Source organism: Ascaphus truei, chromosome 15 (assembly GCF_040206685.1).
Source record: "Ascaphus truei isolate aAscTru1 chromosome 15, aAscTru1.hap1, whole genome shotgun sequence".
NCBI classification, from domain to species: domain Eukaryota; kingdom Metazoa; phylum Chordata; class Amphibia; order Anura; family Ascaphidae; genus Ascaphus; species Ascaphus truei.
Genome location: NC_134497.1, coordinates 23,532,795 through 23,550,536, shown reverse-complemented (window position 1 = coordinate 23,550,536; position 17,742 = coordinate 23,532,795). Strand labels below are relative to the sequence as shown.

Below are 17,742 nucleotides of genomic sequence, written 5' to 3'. Positions count from 1 at the left end.
CGCTGCAGGAGATCTTGCGGTGCTGTTCCCGTGGTGGTGATATTATTATCATACATGCCTAATTACATTTTATGTTTGTGAGTGAGCTTGTTTCCCTCTCTATATATTTTTATTAAACTTTTTTATATGTTTTTATGCTATGGGTTGTGCGCTTTCTCCTTCTGTCTAATATATATATATATATATATATATATATATATATATATATATATATATATATATATATATATATATATACAAATCATGAATATCTGGCACTCCTGTAATGATACAATGACTTGGTGCTTATGTCATAAAAAATAATAAAGCATACATTACCAGCAAAAGTAAGGAGACAACAGCACTCAGAAGGTATAAGCAGCTATAAACTGTATTAAAGAAACTTGCACATATATCCAACGTTTCGGTCCACTGAACAGGACCTTCCTCAGGGCGGTGCAGGCTAATGCTCGCTGTTAACACAGCTTTAAAAGCACAGCATGGGAATCAGATGCAAAGCCAGAGAAACCATTCACAGACATGTTTCAACCTTATGATACCAATATGAACACCTCCCTCAGCCCGGCAATTATTCTGATTCAAAGCTAAGTGAGACTAGATACCGCTTCAGCATAATGGGAAACACACATTTTATTAGAACCCACAGCATAGAAATATAAAACATTATTAAGAACAAAAATTTTCTTTAAATAAAACTACAATAAGAATGATACAAATAACCTGCATTTAAAACGTTATAACTTTTTATCCTTTTAAAATGCTTGTTTTAAGCACTATAAACTAAAGTCACTTTTCATTGTGATTTAGCTTAACACAGATACACGTGTGCACTTATATGTGAGCATCTTAGTCACTGGTTATCCCAAAACATGCCTGGCCTTAGAGATGGGTCTTTCCCTTGTGTGTGTTCAGACTGGATATCCGACTAAATCCCTTCCCACATTCCCCACATACATGTGGTCTCTCCCCTGTGTGTGTCATCTTGTGATTCTTCAGGCTGGATGACACACTAAACCCCTTCCCACATTCCCCACATACATGCTGTCTCTCCCCTGTGTGTGTCCTCTTGTGTGTGTTCAGACAAAATAACCGACTAAATCCCTTCCCACATTCCCCACATACATGTGGTCTCTCCCCTGTGTGTGTCATCTTGTGTTTCCTCAGGCTGGATAACACACTAAACCCCTTCCCACATTCCCCACATACATGCGGTCTCTCCCCTGTGTGTGTCCTCTTGTGTATGTCCAGTTGGGATAACCGACAAAATCCCTTCCCACATTCCCCACATACATGCGGTCTCTCCCCTGTGTGTCCACTATTGTGTGTGTTCAGACTGGATAAGTCACTAAATCCCTTCCCACATTCCCCACATACATGCGGTCTCTCCCCTGTGTGTATTCTCTTGTGTGTGTTCAGGTGGGATAACTGACTAAATCCCTTCCCACATTCCCCACATACATGCGGTCTCACCCCTGTGTGTGTCCTGTTGTGTGTGTTCAGGTGGGATAACTGACTAAATCCCTTACCACATTCCCCACATACATGCGGTCTCTCCCCTGTGTGTGTCCTCTTGTGTATGTTCAGGCTGGATAAGTCACTAAATCCCTTCCCACATTCCCCACATACATGCGGTCTCTCCCCTGTGTGGGTTCTCTTGTGTGTGTTCAGGTGGGATAAGTCACTAAATCCCTTCCCGCATTCCCCACATAAATGCGGTCTCTCCCCTGTGTGTCCCCTCTTGTGTATGTTCAGGCTGGATAACTGACTAAATCCCTTCCAACATTCCCCACATACATACGGTCTCTCCCCTGTGTGTGTCCTCTTGTGTATGTTCAGGATGTATAACCGACTAAATCCCTTCCCACATTCCCCACATACATGCGGTCTCTCCCCTGTGTGTGTCATATTGTGTATGTTCAGCTGGGATAAGTAACTAAATCCCTTCCCACATTCCCCACATACATGCGGTCTCTCCCCTGTGTGTGTTCTCATGTGTGTGTCCAGACTGCATGACACACTAAATCCCTTCCCACATTCCCCACATATATGCGGTCTCTCCCCTGTGTGTGTTGTCTTGTGTATGTTCAGGTGGGATAAATAACTAAATCCTTTCCCACATTCCCCACATACATGCGGTCTCTCCCCTGTGTGTGTTCTCATGTGTGTGTCCAGACTGCATGACACACTAAATCCCTTCCCACATTCCCCACATACATGCGGTCTCTCCCCTGTGTGTGTTCTCATGTGTGTGTCCAGACTGCATGACACACTAAATCCCTTCCCACATTCCCCACATACATGTGGTCTCTCTCTGGTCTGTGTTCTCTTCTGTGCGTTCTGGTCTGATAACCAAGTCAGACTCTTCCCACTTTCTCCAAGATCTTTCCCTGTGGCAGCAGTTAATATATATATATTGGAATGAGAAGCAGTTACATTGTTTATTAATTGCCTTGACTGGTTGAAAGATGCATTTTCTGTCATATTTATTGGAATGTTGCAAGATTGTTCTGTCCTCATCTTTTCCATATACTCATTTGGGTGTTTGAACTTCAGATGTTTGAGGAGGTAATCCTGACTGCTAAAAGCAACCTTGCAGTGTTGGCAGGGGTGGATTATTGGAGCTTGTCTTTGTACTAGACGAGACAAAAAAATACATAATTATAAAATTAGGTGAAATTAGGCATTAGTTATCAAAAAAAAGTGTGTATGTGCCAAGCACACGCATTTTAAGTGAAATTTCTTTGTCTTTTATCACAGAAATTGTATTTGTGATGGTGATGTTTTTATTTAAAATCCAAACACAATTTCAGTGAGAAAATGCAAAGAAGTTTGACTTAGAACGCGTGTTCTGGGCACCCCCACCCCCGTTTTAGCTATTTGCACATCTATATTTATACTAACTATGACGTGTGTGTTTGTGTGAGTGTGTGACTGTGTGTGTGTGTGTGTGTGTGAGTGTGACTGAGTGAATCACTGTGTGTTGTGTCCCTGTGCGTGTGTGTGAGAGACTGTTTTTTTTGTCTGTTTTTGTGTGTAAAATTGGGAGTGGGCCCACCAGTGCACCAGAGAGTTTGGTGTGGTACAGGCACCTGAGAATTGAAGTTGTGGCCGAGATCTGTGTGGGCCAAGCATTGGAAGGGGTTCAGATGGCTGATTATGGAACGTGGGGCCAACTTCTGGGGTGCTGGGCTGGCCTGCATGTGCACGGGGCGAGCCTCACCTGCGCATGCTCGACGTGCTGCTTGTGCATGCGCAGCACCAGCCGCGCCTGCGTACACACCGCCAGACGAGCCTTTGCACGGCGCCAGTCGCATCGAAGTCTGCGCATGCGCGGGTGGGTAGTAGTAGTATACTATACTAATAGTAGTAGCATGACATCACTTCCGTCATGAAATTCTATTACAACACAAGGGATTTCTCCTATCAAAACTCTACAGGTGCCATCAAAGAAGTTTCACTTTAAAAAGTCACTGTTACACAAACTGTCTTACAAAAGGTCATGCAGGAGAGGTAAGTTGGCATATCACAGAAAGTTCAGGATGAAAGTAAACTGTAGCTGTACATTGTAAAAATGAAGGATTTAGCACAGCATGTGCAGCATTAGGATCGGGAGAGTAGATGTAGTGGATCATACATTTAAAGTGGATCATAATATTTAACGATTTAAAAGGAAATCTCACAAGCTGCAAAACACTAATTAAAGTGGCAGAAATCTTTTCAGATCCTTCAAATCCTTAGCCACTGAGGTAATGAAGGGGGGGGTTATTAATTCATTTTAATATTATTGATGTATTTATTTATTACTGGGCTACCATTTATCGCCAATGTGGATATATGGGCCTCCCACTGAGAGGGCCAAGTTATCCACAGTGATGATCAATGGTTTTATGTGTAAAATGTATTTTGAATGTTCTTTTTTGTTTTGTTTTAAACGTGTATATATTTTGTGTTAATGTTTAAAACCACATTTGTCTGATAGGGATATTGGGCATTAGTCTAGATGGTGGGCGGAGGTAGGGGATGTGAGTGATGGCGGTAGTTGCCATGGTTAGGCTTCCCGTGGAGGGGGAGGGGGCAGGGGTGGTGGTGAGAGGAGTTAACCCCTTAATTACCTTAGCGACTAGAATGGCAATGTTTTACTGGCCACTAACGGGGTCAACAGGGTTAGGTAATATTTTCTTTTAATTAAGTATTAACCACTTTGGTGCCTGAAACAGGTTAATGTTATTTTGTTCATAGGTTTCTGTAAAAATAGACATTACAGAAGCCTATGATAGAAATATTAACCCAATGCGGTATGTAACACATTATTAACGGTGGCGTTAATTCCCATATCACGAGATTGGCCCAAATAATGCACCCAGTAAATTATTACCACAATGTTGATATATACCACCTTAAAATTGCAGTAATAACACCCATTAGTTTATTATTTCCCCGGGTGCGATATTAACTCCACTTTAACAGAATTTGATGTATCTGAGCCATAGTGTTTAGTTTATGACTTCGGGACAAACCAAGAACTAACCATGCTTTACTAGCCACTAAGGTGGCAAAGGGGGGTAGATAGTGTAGTGTAATGTGTACATTGCACCATGACAGTATCCCCTGTGTGGTCAGCTAGTCATGGAAACCGATGACTAGCTGACCCGTGGACTACTAATGGGTTAATATGTACTGTAATGTATTTTAACAACTATTTTATAATCTACTCCATGTTGTTTCAGCTTATCTTGCCTATGTATATAATGGGCAGTATATTTGACATTATATACATAGGAAAGACAGGGCTAACGTCAGCCTGAAGTAGGTGATATAATATTTGCGGAATTTCTGCTGTTCATCCCGTTCCGATAAATATCCGAACTTGATGTACGGCAGTTTTTACTTGAAAATGTAATATTATGAACAAGCTCAAACGAAGCTTGCCGCTCAACCACTAAATAACCTGTATAGATCTGATGTAAATGTGGTGCATGAGGGAATAGAGCAACTGTTAATCCAAAACCTTTGTGAAATCCAGACGGGTTTCATAAAAAAGAATCCCTCCCAATATGCACTCAACCTATATAATGGTCTATTTTGCAGAGATATCTGCAGAGTGAAATGCTCAGAACATACCAGAGCAACAAAGGGAGTACATGGTTCCCAAGAGACCACACTAATACGAAAAAATAATACAATGTTATTGACATATATATCGTGTATTAAAAATGACATACAAGTGATAGTGTACAATGTGAATAAAATCCCCTCAGTGATGACGGGCCAACTACTGCAGTATAGTAAAGACAATAGGGTGGGTTATATCTATACAGTCACTGCGCTATACAGTGTGGCACAATTGCCACTGTATAGGTGGCAGTAACTGACAACCTAATGATAATTCCCTTTGAATGACTACTACATTGGAGAGGAGAATAAAGTGTAAAGTAGAGGGGTGATGATAAGCCTCACATATAAATTGTAAAACGTCTATATGTGAAACTGCATGTACAAGGTAGTATAATAACAATCCACTATATTACTGTGACAATCCACAGCAACGGTCTTTATAGTGGATACAGACTGTACTGTATATGTGTGTCTGTATGGTAAGGGAACCTCGGTACCACACATGTTCCACCTAGCTTAACCATGTAATGAATGAATACACATATTCAACTTCTAGTGAAACACTGAGATGGTGTGAGGACTCTGGGATCGCGGCACCCACGCCCGGGTTCCTCCTCACCTTCATTAAACCCCGCTGCCGTGGCGCGCGCACCTCGCCGGCGTCACTTACCTCCGGCGGCTCTGGGGGTTCCCCGCCGTCCTCTGCGTTCTCGCGCTCCTGCGGGATCATCCCTTCCTCATGCGGCTGCTACTGTTTACGAGCGCGCGCCCGTCTCTTACAGAGCACGCACAGGACTCTTAATTTATTCACTACTCCTGCAGTGAGGCTCCGCCCCCAACACACACACAAGGATCAATCAGGCATAAAGACTGCTCACCTGTATCCTCCTTCGGACAGCCTATCCAGGACAGCTCCATGCATTCCTCCAGGCCTGCCCCCTCTTCCCATTGGTCAGCCACGCTTTATATTGCCTGTCCTGCCATTCATTCATTGCTCGACATAGTTTTCCACTGGGATCACTACTCTGGCGTTCTCTCTCTCTATTCACTCAGGTTACGACTTGGCTTGGCGGACGTCCTTCTCTGGCTCTCGACCCCCTGCTTGGACAACGACCTTCCGGAATTCTCCAATCCCTGACCTTGGCTAACGGCAACGACGACGGCACTTCTACACCGGTACCGGCAAGTATTGCTAGCTAAACGTCATCTGGCTTGGCAACGCCTAATCACCACACTCCGGACACGCTCCTTTTGCTGTGGGTGCGTGCCTATATACATTCCTCACCTCAGTAGAAGGGACGGGTCTGGTCTGCGGGCAGCACCGGCGTAACATTATGTCGAGCCCACAAGACGCAGACCAGACTGATGTGGACTCTATGATGACGGCCATGTACCAACAAATCCAGGCCTTAATGGATCAAGTGGCTCTCCTCTCCCAACAGGTACAGGACCTTACTCTACAGGCACCACCTGCGCCTGCGCCGCTGGCGCAGTCCGATACAACTTCCACTTCATCCATAGCTCTGAAGATTCCGGCTCCGAGGCCCTACGCAGGGGACCCCCACGCTTGTTGTGGCTTTCTCAACCAGTGTGAGATCCAGTTCAAGATGGCTCCGCAGCTGTATGCTACTGGCCGGAAAAAGGTAGCCTATGTATATAGTCTTCTCACAGGTAATGCACTGGCATGGGCCTCTCCGATCTGGGAGTTACGCCCAGATATTACCCGAGATTACGCAGCCTTCAGACGAGACTTTCGACAGGTCTTCGATACCCCCGCACGACAAGAGACTGCTTCTGATTCCCTGCTGGAGCTTACACAGGGACGTCGGCCTGTGGCCCAATACGCCTTGGAATTCAGAACCATAGCAGCTGAGAATCGTTGGGGTCAGGAGGCCTTAGTCTCCGTCTTCTGAAAAGGCTTATCGGACTCCTTGAAGGATGAACTTGCTTCTCAACCCAGGCCAGAACTGCTGGAGGACCTCATCACCCTGGCCATTCGTATGGACCAGCATCTTCAGGTACGCCGCGCTCAGCGTCAGCAACCCCGGTCTACGCCTTTCCGTGCTCCCTTTTCCAGGTCCTCTACTACCCCGAGACCCGTCTTCTCTCCGCTGCTGGCGCTGGAGGCCCCCGAGCCGATGCAACTCGGAGTCCAGCAACCTCGGGTACCGTTACGACAACTTCGCTCTGCTGGACAGTCGTGCCATCATTGCGGATCTTCTGAGCAGCGCACTCGTAACAATCCACCATCTCCGGGAAACGACCAAGCCCAGTGAGTACGAAGGGGCACTCCCTGGGTGCCAACTCTCCTTGTCCCCCATCCAGAAGGGAACTTCCTAAAAGATTGACCATTCCCGTTTCCCTTTCTGGTCCGACCTTCCGCACCTCCACAGCAGCATTTATCGATTCCGGCGCAGGAGGGAACTTCATGGATCAGACATTTTCTGAACAAAATCAGATTCCACTTTCCAAAAAGAACTCCCCCGTTGCCTTGGTCGGGATTGATAATCGGCCTCTCACTCCGGCTTATATCTCCTTGGAGACCGGTCCTATCACCCTTTCTACTCATTCTCACAAAGAGACTCTGGGCTTTGACGTGATTCATGCTCCGGGAACACCGATCACGCTCGGCTTGCCCTGGTTACAGAAGCATAATCCGCTCATCGATTGGGTATCCCCTAATCCTATTGACTGAAGGTCAAGGTCAGAAGAGACTTCTTTGTCTACCGAACGACCATCTTTTCTATTAGCTAACACATCCAGTTCTCTGAGGGAGTTACCTTCTCTGTACGCGTGATTTTTGGACGTTTTTAGCAAGACACAGTCTGAGCTCCTACCCCCTCATCATTCCTACGATTGTCCGATTGACCTGGTACCTGGATATACCTTGCCAAATGCCAAATCTTACCCTCTCTCGTTGCCCGAGACGGAAGCTATGGACGAATATATTCGTGAGAATCTTAAGTGGGGCTTCATACGTCATTCCAACTCCCCTGCGGGGGCCGGATTCTTCTTTGTCAAGAAAAAGGATGGTACTCTTAGACCATGTATTGATTATTGGGGGCTGAATCAGATTACGGTGAAGAATCGTTATCCACTCCCACTCATCTCCGAACTTTTTGATAGACTTCAGGGGGCCAACCTCTTTACTAAACTTGACCTTCGTGGGGCATATAATCTCGTCCGCATCCGCAAGGGCGATGAATGGAAGACTGCCTTCAACACCCGTAGCGGACACTACGAATATCTAGTGATGCCCTTCGGTTTGTGCAATGCACCAGCAGTTTTTCAGGACTTCATCAATGACATTTTTCGGGACGTTCTCAATCGCTTTGTCATTGTCTACCTGGATGACATCCTTATTTTTTCTCAAAACTTACAGGACCATATCATCCATACGACGTTTGTGCTTTCACGCCTCCGAGAGAACCGGTTGTTTGCTAAAATGGAGAAATGCATTTTTCACCAGTCTACCACTTCCTTTCTCGGATACATCATCTCCAACAGAGGCTTGGCCATGGACCCAGAGAAACTGAAAGCCGTCGTGGATTGGCCGCAACCCACTTCCCTCAAATCTTTTCAACGGTTTTTAGGTTTTGCCAACTATTACCGGAAGTTTATCCGTAACTTTTCTACCATTGTCGCCCCTATCACGGCACTGACCCAAAAAGGTGCAGATCCTTCATCTTGGTCTTCTGAGGCAGTCACGGCATTCGAAACGCTGAAACAAGCTTTTGTCTCTGCTCCCATCCTTCGACACCCAGACACTAATTTCCCATTCACCCTAGAGGTTGACGCTTCGGACTGTGGGGCTGGTGCGGTTTTGTCTCAGAGATTTTCTTCCCAGGATAAACTTCATCCTTGCGGGTTTTTCTCCAAAAAGTTTTCCTCTGCAGAGAGAAATTATGACGTGGGCAATAGGGAACTTTTGGCCGTCAAGTTGGCCCTTCAAGAATGGAGGCATCTTCTGGAGGGGTCTAAAGAGCCATTCATTATTCTCACGGACCATAAAAACTTTTTTTACATTGAGAATGCCCATCGTCTAGGTCCTCGCCAAGCCCGCTGGTCATTATTTTTCTCCAGATTTTATTTTGTTCTCTCATATATTCCCGGCACTAAGAACGTCAAGGCGGATGCGCTCTCCCGGCAATACTCTTCTGAAGAGAGATCGGAAAAGACCACCGAGCCCATCCTCCCTAAACAAAGAATCTTGGCAGCTGTGGCGTTCAAGAATCTTGAGAAGATCATCAAGTCACAAGAGAATCTTCCGACCGGTCTTGAGGTTCCAAAAGACTCTTTGTACGTAGAACCCAAATTCGTTCCTGAAATACTGGACTGGGGACATGCCGCCTGTTCGGCAGGGCATCTTGGATTCAAGAAGACGTTGGATCTCATCCGTCGCACTTTCTGGTGGCCCAATATGGTTAAAACCATTCTTGAATTTACACGGTCCTGTCCGGTATGTGCGCGTACACTGGCGACACACTTTATTCGAGCTCGGCTAGTGCCACGAATTCGGGTATACCCGGGTGTATTGAGGTTTGTGACTGTTTTCTGCCCGAGTGCATTGAGTTATTTTCCAGGCAGGGATTTAAGCATTTTATTCCCGCTGGCTGCAATACTGCACAGTATATATATATATACTGCATTACAATTCATGAATTTATGTCACCTGGTAGACACGCGAAGCATTGCAGCCTACTAAATCCTAATCATTATCATTTAACAGATCAGCCGCCCATCAGCCAGGCATGAACCCAGGCTGGGAAGGCAAATGCAACGGGGCTTGTCAGAGGTGAGGAGCGGCGCATTCCAGGTATCTGCCAGGTACATACTGGGTATTTGCTCGAATAAAGTGTGTCGCAGCAGTAACAAGACTTCTCGTCAGAAACCTCAGGGTCTCCTCTTACCTCTACCTATTCCGGAACGTCCCTGGTCCCACATTTCGATGGATTTTATTGTGGAGTTGCCTAGGTCTAATGGCATGAATACCATTCTTGTGGTAGTGGATCGGTTTTCCAAGATCACCCGCCCTAGCTGATATTTTCTCCAAAGAGATTTTCCGTATCCATGGGATTCCCATATCCATCGTGTCTGATCGGGGCTCCCAGTTCGTCTCCAAGTTCTGGAGGAATTTCACCAAGAAACTGGGTCTCTCATCTTCCTTTTCTACTGGATATCACCCTCAATCCAATGGACAGACCGAGAGGGTTAATCAATCCCTCGAGAAATACTTAAGGTGCTTCGTCTCTAATTCTCAGGATGACTGGGCAGAACTACTTACCTGGGCTGAGTACGCCTTTAATTCTTCCAGGAATGAGTCTACCCGTGAGACCCCCTTCTTTATCAATTATGGATTCCATCCGGCTCGCCTACCCATTTCTAATGACTCCTCTGGAGTACCAGCCGTGGACGAGCATATTGCACTCCTACAAGACTCTTGGTCTAGAATCCAATCTGCACTACAAAAAGCATCCTTGACTTCTAAAACCCAGGCTGATCGTCACCGTCGTCCGGCACCCAACTACAAACCCGGGGACAAGGTTTGGCTATCATCCAAGAACATCCATCTCAAAACTCCTTCCCTCAAATTGGCTCCTAGGTTTCTGGGTCCCTTTTCCATCTTGGAGCAGGTAAATCCGGTTTCCTTTCGACTCCAACTTCCTCGTAGCATGAGAATTCCGAATGTCTTTCACACCTCGCTTCTCAAGCCATTCATCTCCAGTAGCCTATTTCCGGACCACACTTCTAAACCAGATCCTGTGATGGTACAAGGTAACGAAGAGTACGAGATACAGGCTTTACTGGATTCCCGTCTTTCGAGAGGTAAAGTCCACTTCTTGGTCCACTGGAAAGGTTTTGGACCCGAAGAGAGGTCATGGGTACCCCTGAAAGATATTCATGCTTCCGAACTTCTCAAACGCTTCCGTAAGAAGTTTCCATCAAAACCATGGAAGGATCGTCCTGAGGCCAATCCTGAAGGGGGGGGTACTGTGAGAACTCTGGGATCGCGGTTCCTCCTCACCTTCATTAAACCCCGCTGCCATGGCGCGCGTGCACCTCGCCGGCGTCACTTACCTCCGGCGGCTCTGGGGGTTCCCCGCCGTCCTCTGCGTTCTCGCGCTCCTGCGGTATCATCCCTTCCTCATGCGGCTGATACTGTTTACGAGCGCGCGCCCGTCTCTGTTACAGAGCACGCACAGGACTCTCTTAATTTATTCACTACTCCTGCAGTGAGGCTCCGCCCCCAACCCACACACAAGGATCAATCAGGCATAAAGACTGCTCACCTGTATCCTCCTTTGGACAGCCTATCCAGGACAGCTCCATGCATTCCTCAGGGCCTGCCCCCTCTTCCTATTGGTCAGCCACGCTTTATATTGCCTGTCCTGCCATTTATTCATTGCTCGACATAGTTTTCCACTGGGATCACTACTCTGGCGTTCTCTCTCTCTATTCACTCAGGTTACGACTTGGCTTGGCGGACGTCCTTCTCTGGCTCTCGACCCCCTGCTTGGACAACGACCTTCCGGAATTCTCCAATCCCTGACCTTGGCTAACGGCAACGACGACGGCACTTCTACACCGGTACCAGCAAGTATTGCTAGCTAAACGTCATCTGGCCTGGCAACGCCTAATCACCACACTCCGGACACGCTCCTTTTGCTGCGGGTGCATGCCTATATACGTTCCTCACCTCAGTAGAAGGGACGGGTCTGGTCTGCGGGCAGCACCGGCGTAACAGATGGGCATGTGAAACAATCCCCCACACATGAGTAAATAGTGGCTCTATATAATATGTGCTTGTATCCAGGCTAGAATAGCCAATAGAGCCATGTAGTGACTCACTGCTGTGAGGCTCCACCTGCGGTTGTATAACTACTCAATGATGCTTCAGACTTAAGGTATATATAGCGCGATGGAGTATGCATGTACATGTAATACCTAATTCAGCCTCACCAAGCGTATGCCATCATAGTAGCGCCTGTTACAGTTGGTCACTCGACCTCAATCAAACCCCCACGTCTCAAAAAACAATGTGGCTTGTGAGTGTATGATAGTATCACAACAATAGGTAATGATAAGCCAGGCAACCGTCTAGTGTTGCACTGCTATGTGCACCAATAATGCTATTGCTACGCCCAGGATATGCCTCAGAGTGTTCAACACTAAAGTATGTAACAACGGAGGTGTGCTAAGCAAAACCACCCGGTAACCAAATGCAGCATGAGAGACGCAATACAGTATAAGTATAATAGCTGTCGCCAACGCTATACGACCACTCTCCACGTCACTCCGCCTCCTGCGGTCCGTTCACTGTGTGGACGTCAACGTCATGACATCACTGCTACCCGATACACGTTTCCCGTGAACGTCCCCTGATGAAGCGTGACAAGTTCACGGGAAACGTGCGTCGGGTAGTAGTGACGTCATGATGTTGACGTCCACACAGTGAATGGACCAGAGGAGTAGGAGCGACGTGGAGAGTGGTCGAATAGCGATGGCGCCAGCCATTATATTTATATTGCGTTTGGCTACCGGGTGGTTTTGCTGAGCACACCTCCGTTGTTACATACTTTAGCGGTGAACACTATGAGGCATATCCTGGGCATAGCAATAGCATTATTGGTGCACATAGAAGTGCAACACTAGACGGGTTGCCTGAAGCATCATTGAGTAGTTATACAACCGCAGCTGGAGCAGCAGCCATACGTGGAGCCTCACAGCAGTGAGTCACTACATGGGTCTACTGGCTATTCTAGCCTGGATACAAGCACATATTATATAGAGCCACTATTTACTCATGTGTGGGGGATTGTTTCACATGCCCTTCTCAGTGTTTCACTAGAAGTCGACTATGTTGATTCATGCGTTACATGTATAAGCTAAGATGAACATATGTGGTACCGAGGTTCCCTTCCCATACAGACACACACATACAGTACAGTCTGTATCCACTATAAAGAACGTTGCTGTGGATTGTCACAGTAATATAGTGGATTGTTATTATACTACCTTGTACATGCAGTTTCATATATAGACGTTTTACAATTTATCTGTGAGGCTTATCATCACCCCTCTACTTTCCACTTTATTCTCCTCTCCAATGTAGTAGTCATTCAAAGGGAATTATCATTAGGTTCTCAGTTACTGCCACCTATACAGTGGCAATTGTGCCACACTGTATAGCGCAGTGACTGTATAGATATAACCCACCCTATTGTCTTTACTATACTGCAGTAGTTGGCCGTCATCACTGAGGGGATTTTGTTCACATTGTACACTATCACTTGTATGTCATTTTTAATACACGATATATGTCAGTAACATTGTATTATTTTTTCGTATTAGTGGAGTCTCTTGGGAACCATGTACTCCTTTTGTTGCTCTGATATGTTCTGAGCATTTGACTCTGCAGACATCTCTGCAAAATAGACCATTATATAGGTTGAGTGCATATTGGGAGGGATTCTTTTTTGTGAAACCCGTCTGGATTTCACAAAGGTTTTGGATTAACAAAACTGATATTACGCCTGTTTTGTAGCGGATCTGATGCTTTTAACGGTTCTAATAAAAAGTGCTTTATTGTTGGCGCTGCAATGCTGATTCATTGCACGGTAATAAGGCACTTTTTTTTATGGGCGGTAAAATGGTATTTTTGAATACCGCAATTTGATGTATCCGGCCCTTTGACTCAAATCAGGTTTAGTGATATTAAGTTCTAGTTGACTCGTAATGGTGTATGCAGATCTATCACTATTTGCAATTTAACATCAGTAATAAGACAATAGAAATGTAAAAACCATGTAACACACATATTCCTGATTACCTTGTGCTGGCGCGTTACTTTTCCATAGCGCACCCCCTTGATACCAAGCTCTTTCCCATATTCATCTCCAGACCAGGAGCTCTATGTGTGGGGGGGAGGTCTGTGCAGGTTCTGTAGGAGATTATCCTGTGGTACTGGAACGCCACAAGGTTCTGTTCTTCCTCGTTTCTCACACAATTTAGAAACCTAAAATTGGGACAGTTAGTGAGGTCTCAAAGTAATGTCTATTTTATAAAGGAAGAGCTGAAAAAAGATACAAGTTGATAATAATGTGACTTGTCTTCTCTTTCTTCTCTACAGTTTTTGAGAACAGAAGTTAATGGAGAGCAATGTATATACGATGGCTCACTTGTATGCACCCACAGTTTGATTGGAATGGGAGCCACAGGCCACACCAGTGACTACTTTCTTATTACTTAAAAAATAAATAAAAACACTGTTGTAATTAAAAATTCATCGACAAGATGACACAAGTGACACAAAGGTGAGTTTTCTTCCGGTGGAACTAAACAGAAAGTGGGGTTGATGTAACAAGGTGACCACTGGGGCCGTAGCCTAAGGCCGAGGCCCCGCTGCATCAGTCAGCGCGCCCGCACTGCATGCAGGCGGCACGTGGAGAGGCACATGACCGCGACCTGCGGTCCATAGGAAACGGGAGTGGCATGGTTTGAGCGGAGGACTGCAGCGGGGGTCTCCCGGGCTGTAGGAGGGTGCAGTGAGCCCCCACACATGCCCTCTGCTGCTCGCTCTCCATTCTGCTCCTCCTTCTCCACCCGCCCGGTCCGTCCCTCCGCCTCCCGGTCCTTCCCTCCCCCCCGGACCGTCCCTTCCCCCCCCCCGGACCGTCCCTCTGTACACACACACTTCCCCCCTACCTTTTGGAGGTGGGGGAAGCTCTGACAGTTCCAGCCCTCGGCGCTGATAGGCTCACCAGCACACCACGTGACGCGTCGCCGCTCGGGATCGCAATCCTCTTGCATCCCCTGGCGGCTGACGCGTCACATAGTGTAGTGAGCCTCGTCAGAAGGAGGCAGCGGGGACAGCCAGACATCAGGTAAGGGGCTGGTGGCCCGCGCGCACGGCCGCCCGCAGCGGGTCCTCGGCCAAAGGCTACATACGGGCAGCAATGGTGCTGAACAAGGCTGTGAGGAGAAGACAGCAGTGAGGGGAGAGGTGCAAAGAGCTGCTGTGATTATATGCTCATTGCCATTTACTTGAGTGGCTGTTAAAGTGCAATTGAGGCTATTGCACTTTAGTGAATCTAGTGTTTGGTAAACAGAGGATTTCTAATCTTAGGATTGATTTAAACTGAAGCAGAGTATAAAATGGTATTTAAAGGGGCAGTCCCTCCTGGGAACGTGAACCAACAACAATGGCATATTTAATAGGTTAAATGTAGCGAATTGTCAAGTCAAAAAACCCGTTTAGCAAACAAGAAAACATAACATTTCCATAGAAAACAAAGTAATTATAATGTCCTCATTAGTCACACACATAAATGTTCCTAGAGAAATACAGAACAGGATTTCTTCCACAATACACAAATAAGTAAAACAGTTGTTTTAACCCTTTGAGTGACGGCGGGGTCATGTGATCGCTCCCTCACTGATGACAGAACGGATGGCGAGACCTCCTCCCTTCTATCCCACGTAGGGATAGATCCGTCCTGCCCTGCAGAGGAGCACAGAATGACATCTCCCCTAGGACAATCAGCAGGATTACTATGATGTAGCTATTACATCATGGGGCCAGACGCGGTGACATAGCAGCTACATCAAAAGGGCACCCAAAGGGTTAAATAGTGATTTCATCCTTTTCAAGGAAGTCATGTACTCCAAGATATATATATATATATATATATATATATATATATATATATATATATATATATATATATATGTTTCCCTTCGAAATGCGCATCAAGGCAATCCCAACACTGACAAGTAATTAGCTAAGTTGCGGATCGATCTGTTCACCTGTGATCAAATCGGCGAAGATTCAGCTTGAGGTGTCACTAAATCACTGTGTAACGCAGTCAGTGGATCACATTTATATTCATATGCGTTCCCCTGACGTGTGCTCGCTCCCGAGCCCTGGTCCTGTCTCATGGGGCTTCTCCAGCAGCAGCAGAATCTCCCTGTCGCAGTAAGTATTGTGACTTGAACTAAACTGGTTCCTGGGGTAAGGTTAGCCTCTACTATTAACCCAGATATATGCAGGAGGTACGGGTACATAGGGGTGCGGGGGGTGGTCGGCAGCTCACTGGGGGGGATAGGCACATCACTCGGGGGGCGGTGTTTGGCGCATCACTGGAGTGTGTGCATGTGTGCCAGTCAATGTGTGTATGTCAGTCAGAGTGTGTGTCAGTCAGAGAGTGTGTAACAGCCAGTGTGTGTTTGTCAGCCAGTGTGTGTGTGTGTGTGTGTGTCAGCCAGTGTGTGTGTGTGTGTGTGTGTGTGTCAGTCAGTGTGTGTGTGTGTGTCAGTCAGTGTGTGTGTGTCAGTCAGTCAGTGTGTGTGTGTCAGTCAGTCAGTCAGTGTGTGTGTGTGTCAGTCAGTCAGTGTGTGTGTGTCAGTGTGTATTAGTCAGTGTATTTGTGTGTGTGTGTGTGTGTGTGTGTCAGTCAGTGTGTGTGTCAGTCAATGTGTGTGTTTCAGTCAGTGTGTGTGTGTCAGTCAGTCTGTGTGTGTGTCAGTCAGTGTGTGTGTGTCAGTCAGTGTGTGTGTGTGTCAGTCAGTGTGTGTGTGTGTCAGTCAGTGTGTGTGTGTGTGTGTGTCAGTCAGTGTGTGTCAGTCAGTCTGTGTATGTGTGTGTGAGTGCGCCAGTCAGTGTGTGTGTGTCAGTCAGTGTATGTGTGTCAGTCAGTGTGTGTGTGTGTGTGTGTGTCTCTCTGTCTGTGTCCTGCCCCCCCCTCTCCTGACTCCCCCCACCCCTGGCGGAGCTGCGGACATTGGGGGGCTCTGTCTGAGTCTCCTGATCAGCCCTCCCCCCGGAGGTACACGACCGAAGCAGCCCCCATTCTCTACCCTCAGCTTAGCTGCAGACACGGCTGTGTGTCCTGCTGCAGCCAGCTCCCTGGCGGAGGTACAGGGCCCCAGGGGGGTACTGAAGGGCACAGTAACGCACGTGGGGCGCTCAGCGCTCTTCTTCCCCCCCCCCCATCTGGTGGTGCTGCTCAAACCCTCTGCCGCTCCTCATTACCGGAGCAGGAGCCGTGAAAGGCAACAGGGCACGGTAACATGTGCGCGTGCATGCGGCAGACAGTTATACCGCCGCGGACAAATGTAGGTATAGAGGTAAGTGTTGGCCTCATCTGCCAGCACTGACGTCACTTGTGCCTTCCATCGGTGCACGCACCTCACATCCGTTTCACTTTTGCGTCTCCACGATGCAGATTTGTCCCATGAAAATGTAGTACATGCCACTAAAGAAGTTTCACTTCAATAAGCTACTAGATAACACTTATGATCTAGCCCAGGGGGGCGCAAACTTTTTTCCCTGCGCCCCCCTGCCGGCTGTCCCCTCACTCCCTCGCCCCCCCCAACCCCAACTTACCCGCGCTCCGGCGTAATGACGTCACGTTGCCATAGCAACGTGACGTCACATGACCTCGCAGCGTCATTTTGACGCCGCGTTGCCATGGCGACGCAGGGAGGAAGCCGCCGGAGCCACTGTAAGTTAGGTTTACAGAGGCCCTGCAGCTCCCCCGGCACTTAATTTAAGTGCCTTCGGGAAGCGCGCGGGGCCTCTGTAAACCCCGCGCCCCCCGTCGGCAGTGTCGCGCCCCCCTGGGGGTC

General features: G+C 47.2%; 1 protein-coding gene across 3 annotated transcripts in view; it reads right to left on the bottom strand.

Annotated features, from left to right (window-relative positions):
- Positions 1 to 394: 394 nt before the first annotated feature.
- LOC142466677 (uncharacterized) overlaps positions 395 to 17,742 on the bottom strand; it is an 85,297-nt gene continuing 67,949 nt past the window's right edge. For 2 of the 3 annotated variants that reach the window (XM_075571964.1, XM_075571963.1), the window contains 2 exons: positions 13,946 to 14,131; positions 395 to 2,633 (listed from right to left, as the gene is read on the bottom strand). In XM_075571964.1, the coding sequence (XP_075428079.1) occupies positions 880 to 2,526 (1,647 nt within the window). In that variant the 5' untranslated portion in view covers positions 2,527 to 2,633; positions 13,946 to 14,131 and the 3' untranslated portion in view covers positions 395 to 879. Of the gene's footprint in view, positions 2,634 to 13,945; positions 14,132 to 14,820; positions 15,088 to 17,742 lie in introns of all 3 variants that reach the window. The other variant, XM_075571965.1, reaches the window with a different exon arrangement.